The sequence below is a fragment of the Motacilla alba genome, chromosome Z (assembly GCF_015832195.1).
Source record: "Motacilla alba alba isolate MOTALB_02 chromosome Z, Motacilla_alba_V1.0_pri, whole genome shotgun sequence".
Classification (NCBI taxonomy): domain Eukaryota; kingdom Metazoa; phylum Chordata; class Aves; order Passeriformes; family Motacillidae; genus Motacilla; species Motacilla alba.
Window position 1 is genome coordinate 18426783 of NC_052046.1, and position 27354 is coordinate 18454136.

General features: G+C 36.6%; 1 protein-coding gene across 3 annotated transcripts in view; it reads left to right on the forward strand.

Moving 5' to 3' along the window:
- RAB3C (RAB3C, member RAS oncogene family) overlaps positions 1-27354 on the forward strand; it is a 129245-nt gene that overhangs the window by 54046 nt on the left and 47845 nt on the right. For all 3 annotated transcript variants that reach the window (XM_038124203.1, XM_038124201.1, XM_038124202.1), the window contains exon 3: positions 4664-4782. In XM_038124203.1, coding sequence (XP_037980131.1) covers positions 4664-4782 — 119 coding nt within the window. The remainder of the gene's footprint in view (positions 1-4663; positions 4783-27354) is intronic.

The window sequence follows — 27354 nt, forward strand, 5'->3', positions numbered from 1 at the left end:
GTGAGACTTTCCAGCCCCCTAAACTCTTAATTTCATGTGAAACACATGATTTCCTCTTGAGTCAGCCTGCTTCCTGTCCTCAAGTGCTTCTACTTTCACAGATGGCTATTACATGATCTCTCTCCATTCCCCTGGGAACATTGTTGTCAGCAGCTGGTGCATTCCCCATACAATAAAGCCTCCAATTATATAGCAGTTCCACAGCAACAATGAGAACCATGACATTATTAAAGAGAGGAACACAAGACAAACACTGATTCATGTAGATACAAACAATTAACAGATCTTTGCTTATTGTTTTATTGTACGTCAAATTTCACAGCTTTAAGTTTAACTCAAATGAAGAGCCAAGGTAATATGAAATTATTTGTCTGCCTATCACTTGATACATATATGATCAGGAAGAAGGAAAGGACAGTTGGCCAAAAGCATACCAGATTGCCATCTTCATCAAGAGGCAGAGTCAGATATTTTGCATTCTATCTGTACCTCTACCATTCTCATTTTCCTTCTACAATCAATGTGCCCTCTTCAAGACCTTTACTGATAGAAAAACTTTAGTGGTCCTTTTAGCTATTGAATCACTCGCAAAAAACAATGAATTTTTTTAATATGAAATTGTACATATTAGGATCTGGAGCACAAAAATATTTGCAGATGACTTATTTCTATTATACATGAAAAAATCAGTTAAGAAGCCAAACAAAGCATACTAGAGGCATCAAAACATGAAAAGGAAATCTATGCAAGTATCAGAGTCTTCTAAATACTCAAGACTGTGGGCTATTAGCTAATATGCTGTATACAATGCTCAGAAAATGGACTATTTTGAAAGTACTGTGACCACTAAACCTTATATTAATGTGATTTAATAATTAAAAATAGTTGCCTTCTAAAAAAGATCCACAAAGATAGGATCAGCTAACCAGAAATGAATTGAATAGTGTATCTGTATTAAAAATTGAATTTATGAAAGTGAATGTAATATTTGAAAATATTTCTTGTAGCTGCTGAGATTTGAGTGTGTTTGTGTGTGTGTTTTGTTCAAGATTTCTAAAATACTTCTTTTTATCTCTTGTGTGTGGTAGTTTTCATAAATCAGTCCCTCACCCTCATTCATTCCTCTCTGCATTTCCACTCATTTAATGAACAATCATCTGTTCTTACCAGACATTAACTACATGAATGAAGATGTCTCCAATATGATCTATGTGTCTTGTTTTCTGCTCATCAAAGATAAAAATGAACTGCCTTGTTTAAAATGTCAGTCAATAATAGGCCAAATTTTATTCTTCCTCAAGCTTATTTTATTTCATTTGCTTAGAAATAAACATTAGTCAGTGCAAGTATAGATGTTATATTTTAGAATTTAAATCTAAGAAGACAGTAATCAGATCAATCCTGTGGTCTTGCCAAATAGACTAAGAAAGCATAGCAGCAGACAGTCGCCCTACCTGAATTGAAAAAAGGTTTTCTTTAAGTACAAGTATATGACAGTGCCTGAGGATACAATCATTGTGATGTACAACTAGAAATATGATAAAATTTGGAAATAATTCTTTTCTGCTTTCTGTCTTCCATAAGAATAAAAGCTAATAAATGGAAAAATAATGTACATAGTATTATCTGTTTGAAATAAACAAAATTAGTGTGGTAAAATATAATATTTAATATTAAATTTTTATTTTTCTAGCATACTATCTCTCCTGTCAATTTGTATTTAAGTTCCTTGATAGTCATATGAAAGGACCTATCCTTAGGGCAGTTATGAAAGAACATGCCTATGAATGTGTGGAGCACAAAAGTTTTGTCACTTTGCTTATTTATATTTGGATTCATTTCTTACATGATCATAAAAACTTTACTGCATAAATTTTCAATTAGGCCTATTAAATTTTTAATTGCTTCTCCATAGGAAATGAATATAAAATAATACAAAGAAGATTATGATTATCTATATTTGGAGCTAATGTGCTCCCCTTTATTAATGGTCATCCATCTATGTCATGTATATTGAAATAGCACTTTAGAAAATCTTTTTTTTATCATCGTATTAACATAGCATTAGCTATGAATTTAGAATTATGAATTAGAATTTGAGAACAACTCCAAATACCTGGTTCCTTCGCAGGCTGACAAGCTTGGGTCTAGACAAACATCTTCTGTCCCAAAGTCAGTAAGTGTTTGGATCTTTATCTGAAGCTTCCTGCCCCTTTGTGTAAAATCATTTAAGGACTATCATCTTGATTTGTCATGCTTTAAACTAATTTTTAATTTTCATTATTTATTTTTATAATCAAAAGTTCCTAAGCGAAAGCATCATTGACTAGTGGCTTTATTGCTAGGGCTTTTCACTCTTATCTTGCAGGTGGGCTTCAGTGGAAACTACCCAGAGCAAAATAAAATTGTCCTCAGTAAGAGTGGCCTCCTGCTTTTCATACTGTCGTACATTCTAATCAAACATATCTCTAACTAAAAGTCAAGCAGATAGACGCTGATAAATTTTGTTTGAAAATCAAACAAGCCTGGACAGGCTGAATGTTTGCTGCGGGCTGTATTTTCCTTCTGTGCATCCCAGATGTTTTTTCTAATAAAAATCAAATAAATGAAACCAACAACAACAAAATAACCCACAAACCCAAACAACAAACCAACAAACAAAAAAAAAAAGTGAAAAGAAAAAAACAAACATTTTTCATAAATGAAATATGCACAGGCTTAGTGCACATCTTAATATAATAATATTCAGGAACACCAAAAAATCTGAGAGCAGCTATCCGAGCTCCAGACCACAGCTGGTAGAGGCTCAGCCAGTTCAGAGCATAAATAGAAACAGTTTAGATCTGTTTGGCCTTTCCCACAAAGATGTAACCTAACTTCATGTGAGACCTGCTAAAGTCTAACTATTGCTTTAGCTTTTCCTCTTGAATCACTGAAACTACATCAAAGCAGCAGTTATTGTAATCCAGGATGAAGAGGAGTCATATATTCTACCTGATGTTAGTTTCAGTGATGACCCTGGATATTTTTTTTAATTCTAAAAGTCTTTTCTGTTGCATGTAGAATCTCCTTTTCTTATTTTATTAGTTTATTAACTAGATTATATATATGCAGAAATGGAGGCCCACCTAATCTATTTTTCTTTTGTTCACAAGGGAGTACTTCTAGACTGGAAACTATTTCAGAAAACATACCAAATATGTTTGTTACTGGTTAGTCTTCTTTGTAGGAAGATAAATGAAATGGATTTATCTGTTTAATTTTCTAGCTACTGAAAAAAAATTGGAAATAATTATATTAATTTTCAAAGTTTGTTAAAATTAAATTTGCACCGATGATCTATTAATTACAGAATTGCACTGAAATATGTCTCCTGTAATGCTATTAATATTAATGGATTAATATATTAAATAGGTAGGCTGGAACATTAAACAGTTATGCATTTCCTATATTTCAGTTATTGCTGTTGTGTCTCAATTTTAGTGCAGACATAGGTGATTTTATTACAGAATCAGAGAATACTTAGTGTTGGGAAAGACCCTGGAGATCATCCTGTCCAACCCCTGGGCCAATGCGGTGTCACCCAGAGCAGGTGACACAGGAACACATCCAGATGGGGGTTGAGTGTCTCCAGAGAGGGACACTCACAACCACCCTGGGCAGCCTGCTCCAGTGCCACCCTCAATGTAAAGAGGTTCTTCATCAAGCTGAGGTGAAACTTTCTGTGCATAGTTTATGGCCATTGTTCCTTGTCCTGTCACTGGGCACCACTGAAAAGAGTCTGGTACCATCTTGCCACCTGTCTTGAAAATTTATATTATATTAATAAAAGCATTAATGAGCATTAATGAGCTGCCAGCCTTCTTTTCTCTAGACTAAACACTATTCTGGATACTGCATTAAATATATTAAAAGCTAGTTGCTGCCCTGAAAAGTTTTTAATGGAAATAAAGAAAGCAAGCAGTAAGAGATAAGGCTTAAATTTCTACATTTCTTGCTTTAAAGACAGTTGATTAAGATGAGGGAGAAAATTGGGTTGAGGTAAGGGACTGAGAGCAAATTTCTTTTCTTTTTTTTTTTTTTTTTTCCCAAATATCATCCTTGTTTTGAAAGCACTGCCATACAGTTTGGTTTTTTCCTTTTTTTTTTTTTCTTTTCTTTTGTCAGCAAAAAGCCGTATTGGTGCTCATTGACATGAGGACCTGTGGATTAAAATCACAAGAACAGAACAGTTAGACATTGCCTTTTTGTTCCAGATGTTTCCTGGCTTCAGGAACTATCCTTTTCTTGTAATGACAGTCTTTGGGATGCTATTTTTTTCCAGCATTTTATTGAGATTTTACTTCTGTCACACTGGAAAAGGTACAAGGCAGGATCAGAAGAGAAAGTTCTTATCAACTCTCAGGGTGAATAAAATGAATCATTAATGATTCAGAATATTTAGGCTGACAGGGGGCCATGCCTTTCTGCTGCTCTCCACTCTCCCTTAGTAAAAAAGTTGATATGTCCCTCCTGTTACGACCCAGTGCAGAGTTCTCCTATTTTTACTTATTCTCAGTTACAGAGTTGTACAATAACTCTTTCTTTTCTATAAAAGAATAAAAAAGAAAAAACAAGTTGTCAATTATGTGCAATGTAAAAATTTCATTTGTTATTGTTTCAGGACACAGCAGGCCAGGAAAGGTACAGAACAATTACCACAGCTTACTACCGGGGTGCAATGGGCTTCATTTTAATGTATGACATCACAAATGAAGACTCTTTCAATGCTGTGCAGGATTGGTAAGTAAAACTTGGAATTGATATTAAATAAAAACTCAGAGACTATGTATGATATCACTTATCTGCTGTGACAGTGTAAATTGTTTTGGAAGACTTCCAGTTAAATGCTCAAGCATTCCTATACCTGAATATATGGTGAATGGTTTTTTCTCAGTCAGGAAAGACAATGAATATTTAAAAATGTTTTGCATGTTATTAATTGTAGCCATTATGTTTTCTGTAATTTCAGTTCATGTACATCATTGATACTACTAAAACCAGAAACATGCTAATGTGGAGACTAACTGCTAAGATACCAGAAAGTGTTCCCATACTTGACAGAAAAAAATGAGTTACTTTGTTTGAGGGTCATTTTTAAATTTAATTTTTTTATCTGTGGCTGGATATACATCATTCTGTCCATCTTGTGAATCAAGTGTCCAAATGTGTGAACACAAGTGTTAAAATGAGTGAATCACACAAGTCAGTCAGCATCCAGACAGTCTAAAGCTTTTTTAAGTAAAGCTAACATAAAAGGAAAGCCAGACTTTCCCTCAGTGATTTTTTTTCCTTTATGAGTTATTTTAATATCCAAGATCCTTTCAGCAGTTTTCTGAGTGATATGAATAACATTTGTCATGTGTGCTCCACATGCTCTCTTGCATGTAGCTCCCATGGGACAGCTGTGTGTGAAAGAGGATTTTGTTAGGAGTTTGTGTGGTTGGTTCAGTATATTTCTTTGGCTTTTTAAAATTTGTTTGAAGATATGTTCCAGTGTGTACTTCTTTCAGGACAGCCAAGGTCAGAAGCATGTTTCACACTTAAAACGTTATGATGCTGTGATGCCTGTTTTTAACACAAATTATTGCACAGCATTAAACCATCCAAGAAAAATAATTTTCTCCCTTTCATACTCTTCTACCTATTGTTGTGGTAGAAGGTGTCACTGAACCCATGGAACACTTTCGCTCTCAACACCTGGAGTTTTTCTTGGTCTGTATAAGATGAGATTGGTCATTTATCACTCTGAAAATAATAACTGAAAAGCTTAGCTTGACTCTGCTGCAGTGAAATGGGATCTTGGGTTGACAAACATTTGCCATGTAAGCACCAGGCATGTAATCATTTACAGTCCTCCAGGGGAAAGGGACAATTCCAGGCTGTGTCCCACCATTTCTCCATCAAGTTATCTGTATGCCTCTACACCAAATTGCTCTTATGAGCAACTCCTTCCATTTTTGAGAGAACCTTGAAGCTTGCACAAGTAGTATAGATTGAGTAACTATCTTTGGACAATTGAATGTATCTGAGTGGAGTTTCTGTGTGATACTCCAAGAGGAAGGAACATTTGCTCCCTGTCAGTATGACAAAGGGATGTTTTGCCCATGTTTTACAAGCTGGAAACATAGTATAAGTACTTGATATTACACATTTGTGACTACTGGTCTGTTCGACAGCAGGAGACACAATCTCCTATCTAACAGGAGGTAGCTGAAAGTGTTAATTCATAGATACTGCTGCAAAGGTTTAACAAAAACAGAAAAACAAGGAGTACACTAATGTCCCATCTGGACCTGCAGATGTGACTGCCAGTGGCACTGCTTTCTGGCTCTGCCAGAGGAAGCACTTTCTTGATTTGTCCTGTTTTTCATTGTCCATGAGCTGATTTGATTCTAGCATGGGGTTGATAATGTCTTGTCTAGGACCAGCTGTGATTTGAAAATTTCATTGTCCCATCTCCAGGCAAACCAGATGGCATGCCATGTATTATCTCTCTTCCTCTAGCACAAAGACTCCTTTTATAGCAAGTGTAAATATGAGTACTTATTATTAATTTTCCCACCTGTTTGTTTTCCAGTCTCCTAGATCTGTTATGTTTGGCACTTTTTGTATTCTGGTAAAAAGTAACTAGGCTTCAAGCTAATTTAAAAGAAAAAAGTCACTGTAAAATGAAGCAAGAAAATATTTTAAAACTATGGAGTTCTTAAAGAGAATAATTATGAAATATGATTTTCCAACCATTTTTATCTAGAAGTTTTACAAAGAGTTGACAGCTCTTACAGAAATTTGGTAGAAAGAAGGGATTGCATTATTATGTGTCAAGAGCTACTGAGAAGTAATCTGCATGATGAAAGGAATGACAAATATACTGAGTTCCTCACTTGTCAGAATGAGACATAGATTTGCCTGTTATTTGTATTTTTAATGTCATAAGCCCAGTTGCTGTTCTGCTGTTCTTCCTTTTTTTCATTACTCCCATCTCACAGCTCATAATTAATTTTGATCAGCCCTGGCTTCAATTTCGATAGTAATTGCACAACTTGCTTCTGAATGTGAGAAAAGTTAAAGAAAAATGGCAATTGCCAATGCTGCAGAAAAGCAAGTATGGCTACGTGCAGGTATCTGTGTCTTTCTGAAAGTTACAGGAGGAGAGAGCAGGGGCTTTTAAGTCCTTTTGGGGCTAAAAATGCTTTTCTCTGTGATAAATGTGCCTCTCTAAGCAGTAGTGCCTTTTCATATACATGAGCAGGTCAAGTCCAAGTTCAAATCATATCACATCAGCTTCAAGACTTGATCTAGAAACTGCACTGCAATAAGGACAATGAATCTACAGGTACATTTTAGGTTTGGATAAAGGGCTTTGGTTTAAAATGTGTGTTGGGATAATTTTTTATATTAAAAGAAATTTTTTGCAGCCTGAAAATATGACTGGTGTTTCTCCTTTTTAACTACAGATATAGATAAATAATTGTTGTACCTGTAGATACCATATCTAAGTCAGCATATATCTACTAAGCTGTGAAAAATTATATAGCCAATGTTACTATTAACATTTTACATTTAAAAAATCAGTATCCATAATTTTATCTAAATCTGTTAACACCTGTATGTGTAATATGTAGCCAAGGATTCAGAGAGAATGGATTTGTGCTGAAAGTCTGTCTGCTAGCAAAAAGAGCAAATCAAACATGCTTTGACTCAGCAGTTCTTCTATGGAACTCTCCTCAGGATCTGAAGCTGCATTTACTAAGAGGCTTTCTCTTTCAGCAATGCAGCTAATGCTGCAAGATGTGTACCTTGAAATAGTTTGATGCACTTTGGTCATGTCATCCTAAAAAGATGAAGATTTTGTATTTCCTTTAAATAGGAATCAGTTGTAGGGCATCATTTTCTGCTTTCCTGAGTTTTAAAGTAGAAAAAGGGTATAACCAAATAACCAAAACTTCCCATTTAGCTGAATTCTTAAGATAGCATCCACATGTTTCAAGAAAGTAGCCTAGTGGGATCTATTTTCTTTAGAAATACCTTCAAATTAAATTTGAAGGAGAAATAAGTGAATGTTGAGAGTGGCTCAATGCCATCTCGATGAGTAATTTTTAGTTCAGCTCTACTGTCACAGTGCTTGCATTAATTCCTGTTTTATACTAGCACCTGTAGCATCTACGTTTGCTAGCCTTTTCTCTCTGTACATTTCACTTGGAGGTGCTATGCCCCTTTTCATCTTAGTGTCTCAGTGCACATAAGTTGTGTCCTTAATGGCAGCGGTCCCTTATGGTACAAAGGAGAGGGTGATGGCTTTGTACTGTCTTTGCAACTAGTACCAAATCAATATGCTGAGTTCTGTAGAAGTTCCACAGAAATAAATGTCTCTGAGTTGAAGTTAAAGTATTTTACAAATACTTTTCTAGACATCTAATGAATGGATTGTAATGAATTGAAATATCCTTATACTCATCATGTTTCTAATGTAATATTTTACCTAGGTCAGAAACAGCAGGTATCTAAAACATGATCTAAAAGGCTGAAGTTTTATGTTCCTGGTTGAAACCCTTAATGTGAAACTTGTCTAGGTCTGAAGGATAAATGGGGATAGAGCACATGGTATATAGTGTTTTACACTTGCTCTAAGTTGCTCCTCTGCACCTGAAAACGTTCTCCCAACTACAAATATTTGTCCAGCAATATTTTTATCGCAGTCTGGTGACTGCTGAAGACACTGCTGTGGAGGGCTCTCTTGTGCCTGAATCCAAAACCTGAGAATTTCACATTGCTGAAATCTCAGATTCAGGGGTGCTTCCTCAGGAAACACATAAGGCTGAAGGAGTCTAAGAGGCTTTGAGCTATTGATGATCTGTTTTGTAAACCTGTTAAGGTGTACAAAATCAATTTTTTCCTGCATTTTTGGCTGAGATCTATGGGAGCAGGGAAGACAGTATGCCAGGAAACACAGTGATTAACCTCACCCTTTAAAAAATACAGCATTTGTGAAAAATGCCATGATGGATATTTTTAATGTCCCTGTTGGAAAGATAATGGTTACACATCTTCTTAAAGAATTCAGAGGGTCTTCCATGAAAGATATTCCTCCTTCATTGTCTTCTTTGCTTTTTCTAAGATGTCATTTTAACTGCCCCCTTCTCCCTGCTGCAGACTGCTCAAGCTCATGATCTCTGAGAACAAATTAACTGGCAAAAGATACTATTTCATGAGGTGACAGAGCCTCAGTTGCAGCAGACAATTTGTGATTTTTAGAACTTTATCACACTGTGTTTACTTCTGTATTTAGACAGAAATTATTTGCAGAATGTAGTAATAACCAGTATACTCAGAACAGCATGAAAACGAATTTAATTTCAAATTAAAACCAGAATTAAATATTGATTTTGCATTCTTCATCTTTGACCACAACACGTGGGAGGTAATTATTAGGAAGTAGGTCTAGGCGAAGACTATTGGAATGCCATAAGATAACACCACAGCACATCCTGAGCTGTGCAATATTACTTTAGCCATTACTAGAAATATATGGAGTTTGTGGAGGGCTGGGTGTTTTGTAATACATGTATTTTGATTAAATTATTCATTTTAGATGGTTTTAAAGTAGAACCTCAAAAAGACTCTATCAATTCAAGATAACACTGAGAATTTAGGCATGAAAAATATGAAAGTTTTCACTTTCACGTGGCATTTGGCTAGTGGATTTACTAGATACGTCAGTAGTAGTTGTCATTCTGTAACAACATTGTGGAAGAAATTCTTTCATGTCTTTGAACTTTTTCTGTTGATTCTATACCTCAACTGAATTAAAAGTTGGCAGCTACAGCTACAGTATACTGGAAATTGACCATTTATGTCTTCTTTTATGTCTTGTAATGGAAGATATGATGGCATTTTTTTTAATAGTCATTGAGGGAAAAGAAAAAAACAAACTGGAAAGGACTTTATCATGTTATGGGCCAATGTAAGAAGTCCTCAAAACAAACTGAGCTGTTAAGTTACTGTCAGCACTGCTTCACACATTTCTAAAGGGTATACATTCATACCTTCTTGCTTCCACATGTAAAATTTTAGTCTAATATTCCTGCCTAACACAAATTTGATATACAGATAGGCTGGTTTTCTTTTACCTCTCGATACTGTAGCAAGTTCTGTCATTGAAGAAAATTCATTATATGCTGTATACCAGGGAAAATGACTGGAAAGTTCCTCTAGGCAAATTTAGCCTCCACCTCTCTTTGCCAAAGCACATGACCCGTCATGCAGCAGCTGGTGGAGTCCTGCGGTACAGTGGGCAGCCAGGTGCCATGTGTATCAGAGCCCTGTCCCTGGGGACACCTCCTGGACACAGTGGCACTGTGCCACTGGTGACCTCTGCACAGGCTGAGTGGCTGCCATGGGGCTGGCAGCAACCTCAGCACAGCCATACAGCTGGGACCCAGCTGCAAAAATACTCAGATGGAGCAGACTGGTGTTAAATACGTATACAACTTATACTGTATTGCACACACACACACACACACACACACACACATATACATATACTTGTGCTTGATATTAACATATATTTAAGCAGATGTCCTTCAGTTGCTTTTGACATATTCATAGTTTTCTGCCACTTAGGAGCAAGGAGATGCATGCTGGTGGATAATTTCATGTCATTCTCCTGCTTAAAACAAAAGACACACAAATTATATGCTGTGGAAAAAAAGAGTGAAGTTGAACACAGTTTGATATTATCCTTTCTTTTCTTTCTAAGTCTTTCATTTGCACACTGGATAAGGGAAAAGAGAAATTGTGTTATTTATGGACTTAAATATAAGAAACAAAAATGCATTTTTCAATTGATGGTATTTGCAATTACATGAAATTTACCATTTTCTTTTTTAATATTTACTATTGATAGGGTACTTTTGTTATGCAGAAAATAACTCTAAAATTCTTTTCACTTTTTATCTTCACTTGTACTTTAAGAAGAACAATGACCAGTGGCAAACCGGATGTTTTCTCTGAAAAATAAATTTTCTAAGTTAAAAATATTTTTAAATTAATTGTGAAAGGGTTATGCTTGGTGGAAAAAATGTGTTTTAAAACCCTGTATTCCAAACCAGTTTGCTTAGCTGTTTTTCACCCATAGTTTGCTACAGAATTCCTGTTGTAGGAAATTGCGTGCATGAAACAGTTCTCTGAGGTGACATCTTATCTTTTCCCTCAAAAGTCTGTCATCAAACTTTGTTTCACAAATGCTAAATTGGTGCTAGCTCAAACTGCCTACATGCTTTCCAGTTTAAAGACCCACTCCAATGTCTTCCACCATGTTTCTCCCAACATATCAAAAAAAAAAATCCCCACATTTCAAACTGAAGGGCAGGGCATAGCCCTGGATATTTGAGAAGTAATATATACTGCAATTGATTTTTCTTAAAAGATAAAAGAAGCATATATTTAGTATAGAAAGAAAAGAAAATCTTTCAAATAAATCATTTGGGTTTATTTACTGTTCTATAATTTTCAGATCACTCATGATAGACCAACAAAAACATTATGTCATCCAGAGTATTATCATAAAGTCATAGAATTCATGGAATATGTTGAGTTGGAAGGGACCCCTCAGGATCATCAAATGTAACTCCTGACCCTGTGCAGGACACCCCAAGAATAAAACCCTGTGCCTGATAACATTGCACACACACTTAAATTCTGTCAGGCTTGGTGCTGTGATCACTTCCCCAGGGATCCTATTCCAAAGCCCAGCCACCCTCTGCATGAAGAAACTGTTCCTGATAAACTAAACTTCCCCTGACTAAGTTTCATGATGTTTCCTTGGGTCCTGTTACTGGTGGCAGTGGTGAAGAGATCAATGTCTGCCCCTCTGCTCCCCCTCATGAAGATGCTGAAGACCACAGTGAGGTCTCCTCTCAGTCTCCTCCAGGCTGAACAGACCAAGTGACCTCAGCTGCTCCTCATATGGCTTCAATTCCAGACTTTCAACATCCTCTTCTCCCCACTTCAGATGTTCTCTAATAGCTAGATATCAGGCTCCCAGCACTTGAGGTGAGGCTGCCCCAGTGCAGAGAAGAGCAGGACAATCCCCTCCCTTGCACAGCTGGTGATGCTGTCCCTGATGCCCCCAGGATATGCTTGGCCCTCCTGACTGCCAGGGCACTGCTGACTCAAAGTATTGTACATGCCATAAAGTGTTAGCCTCTCTTATCACTGACATTGCCAATGCATGGCTTTAGAAAACTCTCCATGAAAAAGGACAAACATATACTTGTTTTTCTAAAGGCTTTTCTTGATAACATTTGATGTTAGGATTAAGCAGCACTCTGGCCTGAACTACTTGCTTTGATACTTATATTTTTCTTCCTACTGAACCTTTAATTAAAATATTCACATTACAAATAGGAATTTTTGCAAATCCTTATCAAAGTGGTTTGTGTCTTGAAAATAGTAAACCTCTGACTTGAAAATACAAACCTCATGAGAAAACGTTTTCTGTGGGTTTACTGTCCAAAAACTAGTTCATGCATTATAATAGTTAATCAGAAAAGACAGATGATAAATTTTTAATGGCATTTTTATTCGTTCCTTTCTTTATGCCCTTAAATCACAGAAAGAAACATGTTTGTGGAGAAGAAATTGTTTGTATGTGGTCCTTGGTCCTATTGGCTCTTACTCACACTTGCTCTTTTCATTTATTTTGTTGTGGTATTAAGGGCTTCTGTAGGATTTACACCACTCACTTGAACCTCCTTCACTGTAAATGTGACATTTTCTTAGATTCTAGGCATCCACCCAGTATCAGAGTGTTCATTCAGCTGTCCTCAGCTGCATCAAGCCCTACTAATGCTGACAGTGGAATGTCTAATAAGAAAGTGGAGTAAATAGTGGCAGAATTCCCTCAGGGTGTACTATGTCTTTCTTTGCCCTCTAATATGAGTTGAGCTCAGGCAGTACAGTCATCAAGTCACTGGCAGCAACCCCACACCCAGGTCCTACTCAGTCACCAATTGGTGAGTGCAGCTCCTCAGTGGAGCTTGTCTCAACAACATGCTTCAGGACTAAGTCACTCTTGACTTCCATTGGACCTAAATGGCTTAAATAACTTTTTATATATCTATACCTATATGTATCAGCTGATATGCTTGTTGTTTAGGGCAGCTATTGGCCATAACTAGACATGAACTATTAACCACCACATTGCAGTCTCCTTGTTAGCACCAGCTGCAGACTGGCAGCTACATTGTATTTGTGGCTGCAACTTCCAAAATGAGAGAGCTACACCTTTCTCTACAGCTGCCACCCCTGCAGATAAGGGCTGAAGTTCTGGGGATTGATCTTTTCTTGTTATACCTGGTCTGTGGTAAGGAAGGATGCGTCACTCCTTTCCTAAGACCCTTTTCCTCAGTCATAGAAATGTGGAGGTCTGTCTGATACGAAATGGCCAGAATCTTTTATCTGGGAAAACATGACAAACTAGCAAATTATGCCTTGCTGCTCCCTGCATCTGGCAAGAGGAGAGCTCTGGCTTAACTATACCCATAAACTTGCTTTGCTGGACTGGAAATTTCACAGTGGAGATTTATAGTGCAGTTGATGAGTATTGTGCAAATCCTCAGCCATTCAGAGAACTGCTGTTCATTAAAGGAGGTGTCTTCTAATCTGTACCACATCCTGCTGTTCTTCAGATGTGGTCACTGAGGGTTACACTGAGGTGGATAAAAGCAAACCAGATGATCAGATAAGTATCTGAATGCTGCTGGGCTGAACTTCTGTCCATTAATTAGATCATGTTAATTCTTAATGAGATTTTCAGTTTTGTCTGTTTTTAAATGAGTTTATTTTTCAAAAGGTTAAAGTGGAAAATACCTCTGTCAGGCTGGTGGTGAGCTGCTGGAGTTTATCAGAAAGGAAAACAAACTTAGGGATGGTAAAATATAACAGTATGCTAAAGAAGGTACATGAAACACTGAGTTTAATTTTTACCAAGTCTATCCATTTTATAGTTACACACTGACAATGATAAAAGAATTCGTATATTATAATCAACTCTCAATGTTTATTTTTGTTAGTAATAAAAGTCTTACAATCTTGTGACAGTAATAGTTTTTTTTGGCTGAGCGGTAACTAATACACTCTTCTTATCTCCATGTAGCTGTATATTGACAGAGTTACACAGTTGCTCAGCATTCCCAAATGATAACTCTGCTGCCAGCCAACCAAGTCCAATTAGGGACTTAATAATGTTCCCGAACAGTTTCCACTCTCATCTGAAGCTGAAGATTATTCACTTTTCTCAGTACTCTAATATTCTGAATCTGTTACTCTTCAGAGGAATATCATGATCCCTGTACCACAGTCAAAGCTTGAAATATATTGATGGAGGTGTTCCTTTGGGGTTTCAATTTTGCATATACGTTCTGCAAGTTGGGATATCTAGCAGCATTAAGACTGCAGTTTCAGTCATACAAGCTGGATGATTTTTGTTCAAAATCTCAAAAAATCCCAGACTGCATGAGTCAGTAGTAAAGCAGTGTACAACTTTGCAGGCAGTATGAAGTGTAACTGAGTTCTTCTCCCTCATGAACTTTCTCACCTCTGCTCCCCTCTCTGCTTCTTTCCTCTGCACGTGATTTCAAGATGCCGTGTTTTGAGTGTCAAGCCTTGGCAGTTGGGCAAGGATATTAGCTATGTGAGATACAGTGTGTATGCGGGGGAGTACAACAAGATTTATTGAAATTGATCCCTCTGGTCTAAAACTGCCATTAATGTTCTTGTATTGAAATGTAAACTGCAATGTGACACAGCAATATGACCTGCTGGTAGTAGTTATTTTCAAACATATCCAAATGCTAGTTAGGTGATTTAGGTTGTCTTTCATCAGAACATTGCAAGGCCTTGACCATTAAACTAAGGCATTTATAGTGAATGCTTAATAATGATGGTTTTCAGCCTTCTTTCTAAGTCAATTTCTTTCCTAATCTCATTTGTTGTGCTGTGTTATGCTAATAATAAAATTCTTAATTAAGAAAACTAAGAAAATAAAGCCTTAATTGTAACTACAGCTTAGTACCATCATCATTCTGCCAAGGATCCCTAAAAGAACTTGTCTGTCCTCTTAGTGTCAGGTGACAGCATGTTAAAGGCAAATAGACATTTCTGATTGGGTAGATTTATGAATATAAAGTCATTATAAAATAAGGAAAAGAAAGGGAAAAATATTTTAATTCCAAATTAATGTTTCTACTTTTACCTGGTGCTTGCTCTTGTTTTCCACAATACAAGAGGCATTACAATCTCTTTAAGTAGGACCAAAAAACCTACCTGCTATTTGGACCAAGATTTTGGATGTTTGTTAAATATGCTTTAGCAGAAAACATACTTAAAAGCCCTGAATTCATCTAGGTATTGTGAGAATGGGCAATAAAAACTGAACCTTCAAGGTCACAAACTGGTGTTAAAACTCCCCACAGGGACCAGAGGAGGGACTGTATTTTGGCTTTAATCCTTTGCTGTGCTGGCCACCAAGCAACTGAGGACCACCTCCGTGGCTGAATATATTGCTGTTGCCTTCAGCAAATAATGCAGCACTACAGAAGCCTGCAACCACGCTGAGATGTCCCAGGGAGAGTTTGGGACAACAGTGTTTCCAATACAGAAATTAAATTGTCTCACCCACACTTGGATATCACGGTGCAGTACTCAGTTCTGCATCCAAATTATCCTTGCAAAGTTATGCTGTTGTCCCTGAGATTAGACCAGCACAGGTTGCTTTAGCAATTTAGTACTGACCATTGCAAGGGGTCAGGCAATGGCAGCTCAGTGATAACATGTCTGAAATATTTAATCTCTACATCACTGTTTTAGCAGGAAATTGACAGCTATAGTTTTATTGGAGTTGGGAATATGGTTTTATTTAAGTAGGGGATGGGGAAGTAGAAGGCATTGGTCTGTGCACAGGTCTGGGAAACAGCAAGGAAAGTGTGGAAAAGCAGATGCTGCTGCACAGCAGATTAATTTTAACTCTACCAAGGACAGTAGCAACTTTATCTTTTCTTCTTTCTTGATACCATTGGGATTTTAAAAAATCAAGCTAAAAGTCGAATTCCATGTGAAAACATGAAAAAAGTTGTACCTGTCCAATGCTCATAGCAGGGAAGGCTTTCCTAAGCTCTTCACTTCCCTCTACTTGTAGCAAACATGCTCTGCCATAAGTTCACATCATGAAGAACTCCAAGGAGAAAAAGAAATCAATGTTTTTTATCTTCAATTGCCTCTTCCCACTCATATGATACATCTCTATTTACAGTGCTTTGTACACAGCAAGAGAAAAGAAAATGTTATATCAATTAAAAAGCAATTCATACAGAACAGCTCCCTTGGAAAATCATAATACTCAGTTTGGCAGACAAATTTGCATGACATTTTCACTTTTTCTATATCTGCATTATATCCCCAGTTTTGTTTTTTAAAAGAGGCCATTTAGATAATGCCTGGAATAAGCTTACCTAGAGATAGAGGTGAAACTAAGTTAAAAAGATAAAAGCAGATATATTTAACAAAGGATCTTCAGGTACATTAATGGCAGACAAAGCCTACCCAAGGGGCTACATCCAAAATGGACAATGGTCATGAATTTTTCAGACAGATATAAGTTTGGTCTATTTTCATATCAGGGGGTAATTCTCTAATTATTACTTCAGGTAATGAAGTCATATACCCCAGTTTCACTCCCTGCACCGCGATTCACTTTTGTTTATACTTTTCAGGGACTGGGGCAGAGGGTGTCCTTGGTTCTGAGGCTTGCAAGTATTGTTTTGTCAGTCCAAAATGCGAAGAGATCTTACTAACACTTTATGGAGTTCAGAGTTATGCACTAATGCAGTACAGGATCTGAAAAATATAAAAGTTAAAATCTTAAGGTACAGTGAGTGAGAAAATGAGCATCTGTCACCACCTCATCTGTCATGAGGTGGTTGTTTTTTCCTATTGTTGCTGGAGGGAAAAACTCTGTAACAAATCCAAATTAATTGAACTCATTAAATACTTACTTAGATATGTGTGTACATTAGCAGAACCAAAGTGTGCTAAAGAAAGGAAAAATAAATGAAAACATGAAGTAAATTCTGCTTCAAAACAATTTTGAAGAAAGGACAAGACTCTAGCAGTTTCTTTTGCTGGTCAGTGAGAGGAGCCTGTGTATTATGGCTCACTTGTTACAAGCCAGGGAGCAGCAGAACTGGCTGTTACAGCCTCTGGGAGAAAGGGAGAGAGCAAAATACGAGCCAGGCAGAATGGACGGGAACGCAAACCCTCCTTTGATGTAATATTTAGCATTAGTCCTTTCAGTATAACAGAGCTGAGTGTTACGGCCTCTGGGAGAAAGGGAGAGAACAAAATATGAGCCAGGCAGAATGGATGGCAATGCAAGCCTTCCTTTGATGTAATATTTAGTATCAGTCCTTTTGGTTTTGCTTGGAAAGAATCAGCAAACACACCATTAAGACTCAATGACAACCTGCACCTGCAATTAAAAAGAGAACTAAATGCATAGGTTAAAATTGTTTATGTAAGCTGTGGTAAAGTTGAATTAAATAATACATATTTTACTGATTATACAGATATAACTTATATATATATATATATATATAATATCTATATTTATATATAGATATATTAAAATATAACTTTTGCATTGTATTTTTAGATGCATAAATTGAAATTTGCTGTTTTAGCCTCTCTCCTTATTTAGTACATCCTTTTAAATCAACATATTTTCTGAGCTTTTAAACTAAAAATACTTAATTCTTTGCATAGAAGTTAAAGTTATAATTCTAAGCAGATTTAAAGAGATTTCCTTTGTGGAGCAAGGAAAATCAGTATTGGTAGCTCATCTGAACTACAAATGCTTATTCAGTTTTTATAATCTTCTCAGAGTTTTGTTTTCTATGCATATTTGTGTGAGTAGATTACAAAAAATATAGAGAAGTAACTAAGAATGATTAGGAAATGTTGCCTCTAGCAACTCATACAATATCTGGTAATAGAGATTTATATTCTGAAAGTCATGGGTGTTTAAAATTACTTTCCAGTCTCCATGGAAACTCTACTGAGTTAGTTACTGCAGTCACAGCTTAGATATATAAACAAAAGCAAGGGTATGATGGCTAGAAGGAAAGTCTGTGTTTATCTGAGGTTGTTAAAGGGCTTTTCATAGTGTCTGCCATAGCAAACCAGTCTTCCAATCCAATAGGCTATTAAAATTCCAACACCTGATCTTTTTCTCACATTTATGTTCAGGTTTTATACTTTAAATAGTTAATTAGGTGTCTTCAATTTGCTTTCCCAAAAGAGAGAACTTTCAAGACTCATATTTTCAAGAATTTTGGGATATGTTACAAGCTGTTTATGAGACTACCTAAACTGCAAGCTTTGAACTAAAGCTGAATTCATTTTAATTCCTGTTTTATTCTCTTTTTCCTAATAAAGTTATACAAGGAAATTGATTCAGAGATTAAAATAGCTGTCCTGCCAGTTTTATTTGAAGTATTCCAGGAGGAAGAAGGGAAGTGTGGAAGATAGTGACAAACTGTGATTCTCTTTTAGATTGCAAAAAGTGATGCTGATCACATCAGCAGACAGGGAGTGCAGACAGAGAAAGTGAATGGTCTGAGGCCCTGTCTCCTTTTTGGAGAAAATGGCAAAATCCCAAATGAACAGAAAGGAAATTTTTAAAGAAGGCATCTGAAAAAATGAATAGGTCCTCTAAGTCAGCCAAAGAGAAGCAAAGAGTTTGTCCAGAGTGAGTTATGTTGAAGAGTAGTTTGGTAGTTTTTGGGTTTGTTTTGGTTTGGTTTGTTTTTCTTTTTAATGTATGTTTGTTTGTTTTATTTTGTTTTATTTTGTAGAGAAGAACCAGAATGTAATCAGACACCCTTCTGAGCTTTCCTCAAGCCAGGTTCTGTAGCGGGTGAAGGGCAGAAACTCTTGCTGAGGGCTACAGTACTTGGAGAGGAATAGGGATCACAGACCTGTGGGAGATATCACAGGGACCTGTGGGAAGCAGAAAACGCCATTAATCAGAGGGAGTTTAGTGAGAGCTGTGGAATGGGGCAGTTTGAGCACCCACTGTGACTGGGATGAAGCAGGTAGGCTCACACACTAAAATCACTGAGGAATGGTTGCTGGAAGCTTGTCTTTGTATGGTATTTCTTTTATTGATCTTTATTTAATTCGTACATCCCCTCATGCTGATTTCCCTCCTTAGTCTCTATTGCACCACTTTAAAAATAATTTTTCACTGTTTTCTGGCTATCTTCCATATCCTGCATATCCTGTTTTTGTTGCTGTTAGTTTTTCTCCTGAGTCCAGAGCACCAACCTCTTCTTGGGAAGCATCTTCCAAAAAAGAGGTTTATCCCCTCACTTAACTGATGAAAGATTTTGTGGGAAGGCTCAAAGGAGGAAGGAAAAAACTTTTTCTAGAAAGAAGAATTCTGAGACTGTGAACACTTCATAAAGTAGAAGTAGATTTGAAAAAACACATTTAAACAAATCTTGAATTTTTTCTGTTTTTACTTAGAGTCTGCCAGAGCCCACTCATGAACACATATATTGCTGAAAAGTTTCTGACCCAGATTTTTTGCATTTCAGTCTTATTTTTTAAAATAATAAATTGCTGAAGTTTACTTTACTAACTGCAAAGGTTATCTTGAAAACAATGCAACAAAAGACCAAACTAGAGTATTTCAATATTGATCTGGAATATTTATACCACAAATCAGAAGCTGATCAGAATCAGTCCTTCCTCCACAAAATTGTTTCCTGAGTACTGACAGTTAGCAGGCACTTTCAAAGAACACTCTGCTCCAAACAACAGAGAGCGGGTTTCTCCCAGAAGTGCAGGAATAGCTTGCAAAAGCGCAGCTATTCCCACTTGAATGGGCAGCTCCTTGCTGTAAGAACATTGTCAACTCTTCTTCCTGGGCAATAATAACCTATGCTGCTCTGAAGGAACAGTTTCAAGTACTAGTGTTCATCCCGTGCGTTGCTGAAAGGTGATGAACACAAAGGCTGGTGCTAAAAAGTGTGTAGTTTAGTGCAGTTTATATTTCCATTAGGTGTGCCAAGTGAGGACAGCTGGACAGCTGGTCTTCCCTAGCCAATTGTCCTGTACAGAGGAAATATTTAAGTTTGCTTTTATGGCTTTCAGACTAAAGCTTCCTCATCTGGAGCTACCTTATTCCCTAGGCACAGACAGATCTTGGTATTTTCTCTTGCAGCTCAGCCAGACAGAAAGAACTGAGGTAGTGTTTTGAAGTGTAAAGTTGCATTGTATGCATATGTTGGATTAAGATGCTCTTGTAGCACCCCACAGATTGCACAGATCCCTGTCACAACTTCATTTCCTGCAGGTGATTTTTGCCTTTGTAAAGCAAAAGTCTCCTGGTGTGCAGCATTCTCCAATATACAGTATATTGAAACAAGTTTATAGATTTATTTAATAAAGGTGTTAGAAAAAAAGAATGAAATTTAAGCTTTACAAGCTGCAAGACTTGTCAAGGTGAATTAAAATGTAGACTCATTCTTGTTTTGTAGAACATTTAAATTATTAACTTATTCTATTATGTATCTATATGTACAATATGTTTCTATATTTTCTATGCTTATTCATCTTTTTAATAGTCAAGCAGAGTGAACACTGATCTCTTCTAGACTTGGACTGACTTGGACTAAAACCCTGACTTCAATTTTGCAAAAAAAAAAAAAAAATTTCTAACAGTAAAAACCATAAGGATGTGAATGGCATGATGAAGTAACTGCTTTGATATTTGAATAAATCTAAGGTTTTTTTATTAGGGATTAATCATATTACTATTAACTAAAAACTCTCAGTAAAGTGGAACTGATTTCTTATGTGGTAATATTTCAACAGAAGATCAAACTCTGTACATTCTTCATGAGAATCCTGGGAAGGGAAGAACTTCATAACAAAAATGTTTGGATTCACTTTTCAACATTATTGAGTCAATCACTCAATACAGATTTCATAACCTTCATTTTTTATTGTATTGGTTTTTGGAGTTTTTTGTTTATGCTGAAGGCATTATTGCACTTTCCTAGGTTGACTTAATTGAAAACTATTGATTCGTTACCTTGGTTGCTCTCCTTTTTTTATTTTTTCTTTTTCATAGTCATGGCCAGTTCCATACACAAAAAAAAAAAACAAACCAAAACTGGTAGAGAGAGCTGAAGTCCTCCACACTTAAAAATCAGGTCTTATATATCTTTTGCTTTTACTTTTTCAGCTATAACTAAGGCCATCAAGGATGGAATCAGCCAATCCTTCTTAACTGAGTGCCTGAAAAATATGAATGCTTGGGGTATTACTTATTTAATAATTAGCATTTAATCAGCATTTTTTGCATTTCCTTTGGTTTCCATTTCATGATTTATTATTTTAAATTGAATCCTGCATTCATAAAAAACCTCAGGAAACTAAGGAAACAAAAGGAGAGAATATTATCATTTCTGTAAACATTTACATACCTTTCTATGAAGTATGTAATTTGCTTTTGAGCCTAAGCCATGAAGTCTGCTGGAATGTCCTCCGGTTTTGTTTAGCATCTAAAACACTGGGGAAATGGGGGTGGGGTGAGGGGAATCAAAAGACATGAAAAAAATGAGATGAAATCTTTGCTGTTTTATCAGGTGACTATTTTGTTGTGGTTTTATTCTGGTTAATTTCTGTTCACATATAGGTGTAAACCAGGATATTTGGTGGATGAAGATGGTTTGGTTGGGCTCTGGCTTTTGGGAAGATGGTTATATAATAAAGAAGAAAAAAACCTGACTGCAAAATAAGAGGCCCAAATTAAATGTCTAAAGGGTGAAGGTGGGGAGTGGCATGTGTGTTAAGAGTGAGAATGGTGAGAACTGTACTTAAGAAGGATAGGAAAAATAGTAAGAATCACTCTTTTGATGAAAGAGAATTAAGAAACAGAGTTGTTCTGGTGGGCTTTCATCAGGGCAGCAGCACTGCCTGTTCTCATTCCAGACACTCCCCATTTTGTGAAACTCCCATGTCCCCATGGATGTCTGACAAGCAGTGCACATTTTGTGCATTTGTGCACCTTTTGATCACCATGGTGCAAAATGGGAGTACTGCTCAGCCTGTAGGCCAGGGACAATTTGAAGCCAGAGCAAGCTGTCATATTTAGAAGCCACAAGAGTTTTTCTGTTCAGCCAGGGCAATGCCAGGACTGGCCAAGCTCCTGGACTGGCAGCATCCTTGATGCCACCACCAGAACTTTAGACCACCGTGGAATGAGGCTCAATAATAAATCAAAGCGTAGATGAATTCCAGAAAAATTATAAGGAAAAATGTAATGTTCAGAGAAAATAAATGTCAAAATATTTGCCTCTGACATATAAAACTATGGAGATGAAAAAAAAAAGATAAAATAAAGTGGAGCTGAGCCTGTTTCTTTCTCCAGATATTTTTTCCTCTTCTCTGTATATTAATATTCATGCAGCAGCAGTGAATATTCATTTATTTAAGCACAATATGTAATCATGTGTCTGTAAAACTCAGTGAACAGCTAGCAAATGTATTATAAGCTAGTAACACAACAAACACTGGAGAATGTCTTGAGCAAAGCACATCCAAACATTTGGTGTCTTATTACAGAGAAAGAGACTGGGTTTTAAAGCACCTAGGAAAACTGCAGCCAGGATGTTACTTTTCATGGTAACCAAAAGGATGTGGCCACATTCCTTCCACAAGCTTCTTAGGTCATTTGTAGATCAGCATCGGTACTGTTCAGGTTTTTTTGGCTGTATCTCACTGTTGTGAAAGAGTGTGATGTGAATGATTCAAGGAATGCATCCAGAGTGCTTCACTGTTATTTTGAAATATGTATGACTGTTAAAGTACTTGGAAAATTAGCAGTGGAACACCATTTTTAGAATTGAATTGAAGAGAATCTATCTAGAATTGAAGAAATAATTTGGTTTCATATTTTCACCTTAAGTAACTCTGCTTTTGATGTGCTGTCTGTGCACTATCACTTTTCCCTGATACATTTCAACATGGTTTTTGGTGTTGCTGATCTGTACCAAGCTATGAGGAAAGAAAAAAAAATCTGGGGAAGAATGTGCTCAGAAGCATGAAAAAAATTTATGTTTTACTGACTGAGGGCTCTAAAATATAGTACTTATATGTCAGTACATAACAGGAAAAGCTGACAATCTTTGGGACATTATGAACTGCAAAGAGATTATAGCCTAATTGTTGACACTTTATCCATAGGAATGATTTTCATGATGGATTTTCAGACCCTTTTGTAAGAGTGTCAACAATTATCTGGTCTGAGCCCAGTACACACTGAAAAAGGACAAAGAAATAAATGGTCTGATAATAACTTTAAGTTGTGCTTTGCCAGATACGTGCCCAGTGTGCCCAGTGTTTTAAGACAGGTGAGTCCCTGTACACAGATAGAGAGCACATCCTATTAGACTAGCAGCTGGATACATCACTGGGCTGGGAAAGTTCTGATGGTCAAACTGAAAAAAAAAAAAATTTAGTCAGCCTGAGAATCTTTATACCTCCAAAATAATATTTTTACCTGAGTAAGATCTGAAGGGAAGGGTGGGGAGGGGTTGGTGTGAAATAACAGAGTGAAATAAATATTTTGTTCTCTCTTAAAACTGGAAGCACTTTTTGATGAAAGGGGTTGTGTGGCTTGCAAAGGACTCAATTTTGTTTTGTTTCCATAGGCTGAGGTTCAGAATGAACTTTTTTTTTTTTGCATTTTAAATGTTTTAGACCAATACTTTGACAGCCAAAAATATCCCCTTTTTTAAAAAATGCAAGTAATATCACAATCTCAAGAGAAGTGTTTAGAAGGAAATGCTAAAGTTTATGATATTCTTAAAGAGAATGTGCAAAAATAAAACCTTTAATGTACTTCCTAGCAAGAAACATACCCTACCACAAACAAATATATCTATTCTCCATGGAAATTACTAAAAAATGTATGGCTTCAGAAAATATAATATATACAATGAGCTTAACAATGACTCTTAAGATTATGGTATCATTAGATATGATGATATGAAGTAACTTGATGTGGTTTTCAATTACTCCCTTCACTCTACAGGTCCAGTTGAATTTAATTTGTGAGTCCTTTTGCCTTGCTTTCTTTCTGCTCCTTGCCTTGCTTTGAAAGCTTGGGCTTTCAGTGATGCCAAGTAATATAGGATAAATACACCCAAAATAGTTTGGACCAGATAATTGATATACGCACCAGGCAGGCAATCTGACTGCTTCTGGGATTCAGTATCATGTCCTTTTGTGTGATGCTGCATTGCACTGTACTATTTAGACATCCAGACTGTCTAGGAGGTCTATTACTAAATTAGTAATGCATGATGCTGTACACATGCTGTCTATCTGTATTTGTGTGTTTATCAACTGTACAATAATGATCCTTTTTCCATTTCCCTATATCCTGAAGTTTAGTAGAATATGATGAGAAAAGTAGGTTGATTTAATTATGGTTACCCTTCTGCTGCTAATGCACTGCATTCAAGGTCTTCATATGCCGGGAGTCACCCCTGGATTGGGGTGACCCCAAAAGATTGAAAGGTCTCTGCTCCAACCCCTGCCTTCAAAGAAAGACTCAGTAGTACTCAGTTGTTCGGTCTCAAGGTAGTTTATTGTTGGTTATCTAAAAGATTCTTCTCCCGAACTGCTGTGGCCCGTTCAGCAGCTCAGACAAAGGCACACTGCCCTCCCAGGGGGCTGGTGCCATCTTTTATATCACACATTATGTGTTACATGTTTATACTTTTTCCCCAATGCCTATTACCTACATTGAATGGTGACTTTCTACTCTAAACCAGTCTGTGAGTGCCAACATCACCAAAGACATGGAGGTTAGGAAGGAGAAGGAAGGAGGACAGGGCACACCCAAATCCCTCCCTCTTAGAACCCCTGACCCCCATGTACAAAACTTGGACCCCTGCGTACAAGGCTTAAAACCCCCCTGTACAGCACTCAAAAATCCTTCCTTTCACTTCGTGACTACTTCTACTACAATACCTAAACTTCTGTGACTTCTTGTTCTTCCTGCAAAGTTGGTAAATTGTTCCATGGGTCAGATTCAAAGCCACAGGGGTTTCTGGCTGCATGCCAGGGTCTCAGATGCTTCTGACCTGGGTCTGGAACATCCAAGAATGTCTGAGGGACATTCTGGGTTCCGATATTCACAGGTCTGACTGCTGGTTGTATTAGGCTTCATGAAAAAATGCTGTGTAAAATGTCAGTTCTCAGTTCTCACAAAAATAAAACAAACCCTTGGAGCTGAGATGGTGGAAGACTAAATAAAGCTAAACATCTACACTTGTCTCAGGAACTCTATCTGTAGTTTGAAGTTTTGTAATGGGATGGGGAGTGGCTGTTTCCATATACATTTTTTTACCTATACTAATTAAGTAGCTATTTGAAAGAAGATAATATATTGACCAAAATGTTTTTAGTGTTCACAAGTAGTTCATATACATTGGAAACAAATTCTTGTTGAGGAGATGATGACATCCTTCTTCCCTTTTCCTTTTCTGTTCTCAACTATTTTTTTCACTTGAAAGCCTAGAGGTATAGAGGAAACAAAGTAGTGCATTTAATCAGTAAATAAAGATTCAGTGTTGATAGGAAGACCTTTTTCTATAAACTTTGCATATATAGTTCCACCTTAAATCTGTACAGCAGCTGGAAATAGGTCAACACTGAACTTCTTGTTGTTTGACGAAAGAATTCAAACCTGTTTCCAAGGTAACCAATCCCATTCTCTGCAAATCTCTGCCATGCTTCTACCTGTTTTGTGAAGCTGAATGCTTTTCTCATTTCCTGAGGTATAGCTTGAACTTTAACACACACATGTATGCACACACCACATGCTGCTTTGTTTCCACTGTGATGAAAGAGACAACAAAAGTAAATAGGAGTTGGTTAATATTTAAACTGTTAATGCAGGTGACTCAGTAGCACATTCACAGAGCTTTTGTAAGAGGTGCCAAGCAGACCTTGAGCAAACAGCTTTTACAGGAATGGCAGATTAATTTTGGATGAATTTCTGGGTACCTGGGCATCAGGTCAATATTGTCTCCTTTGTTCTCTGCTCTCTACACACACTAGGAATGATACTCTATTCTGTGGAGAGTAATGAGGATGTTTCAATAGAGGCAAATGATATTCAGTAATATCATTTAGTGCATAAACTGCCGTGTCTCTATCACGTTATGCATCTGCATATAAAGACAGAACACTTATTTTATCAAGTTTTCTTTGCACATTCCAAGTGTATTGACACACGTTAAAACATTTTCTGCAAAAGTTCTAAAAGATCATTTTTTGTTTTAAAGTTACATTTTATTTTGAGAAAGTAAGTCTTTGAGAGGATTGGAACACAAAATACACAGCAGTAGAACATAGTACAGAGTAAAGGAAATATGTCAGGCACTAAAAAAACCTCTTGCAAAAATATCTTCTTTTATCTGGAAAAAACTGTGAACATGATACCTCACTGAAGATGTTCTAAATATTCCCACTATATTAAAGAAAGCATACTCTATTTTTCTTTTGCTTTATTTATTTACATATTGACCACACAGGCAGTTTAGAGTTTCCTAAATGGTTGGCAGAGTAAAGTAAAACAAAGTAATTGCTGCAAGATGAAAATTGCTCCTGCTCTGATCAATAGGATCAATAGGATCAACTCTACAGTTGATTTTTAATGGAGGACTTAATAATGATATAGAACATTAATGGTCTACTTATCCATTAATATACTAGTATTAATACTAGTATTAACCAAAGAATTTCTGTCTGTCTTCAGTTATTGCTAATACACTTCCTTGAAGCATGATACACACTTTTGGTTTAGCCTTTGGAAATTTAATTTGTTATCTGAAAGGTGATAGATAAATAAGCTTAGACTCCCTGTGACAAAGTGTCTTAAATGAAGGAAACAGGCAATTCACTAAATTAAATTCTACAACTACATAATACACTGTTTTTCCATGCCTTGCATTTAGCTTGTAACACCAAGGAAGATCTTAAGGTTTGAGAGTGTCCTGGTTCCAGCCAGGACAAGGGTTATTTCTTTGCAGTAGCCAGGAGGGGCATAGCTGACACATGAAATTTATTATGTACAAGCTCAGGTCATTGCTGGAGGAGTCTCTTCTAGGGAGAAGGGATTCCCTCTGGTAAAGAAAACATGGTGGAGGTAGCCGATCAGTATAGTTTATTATT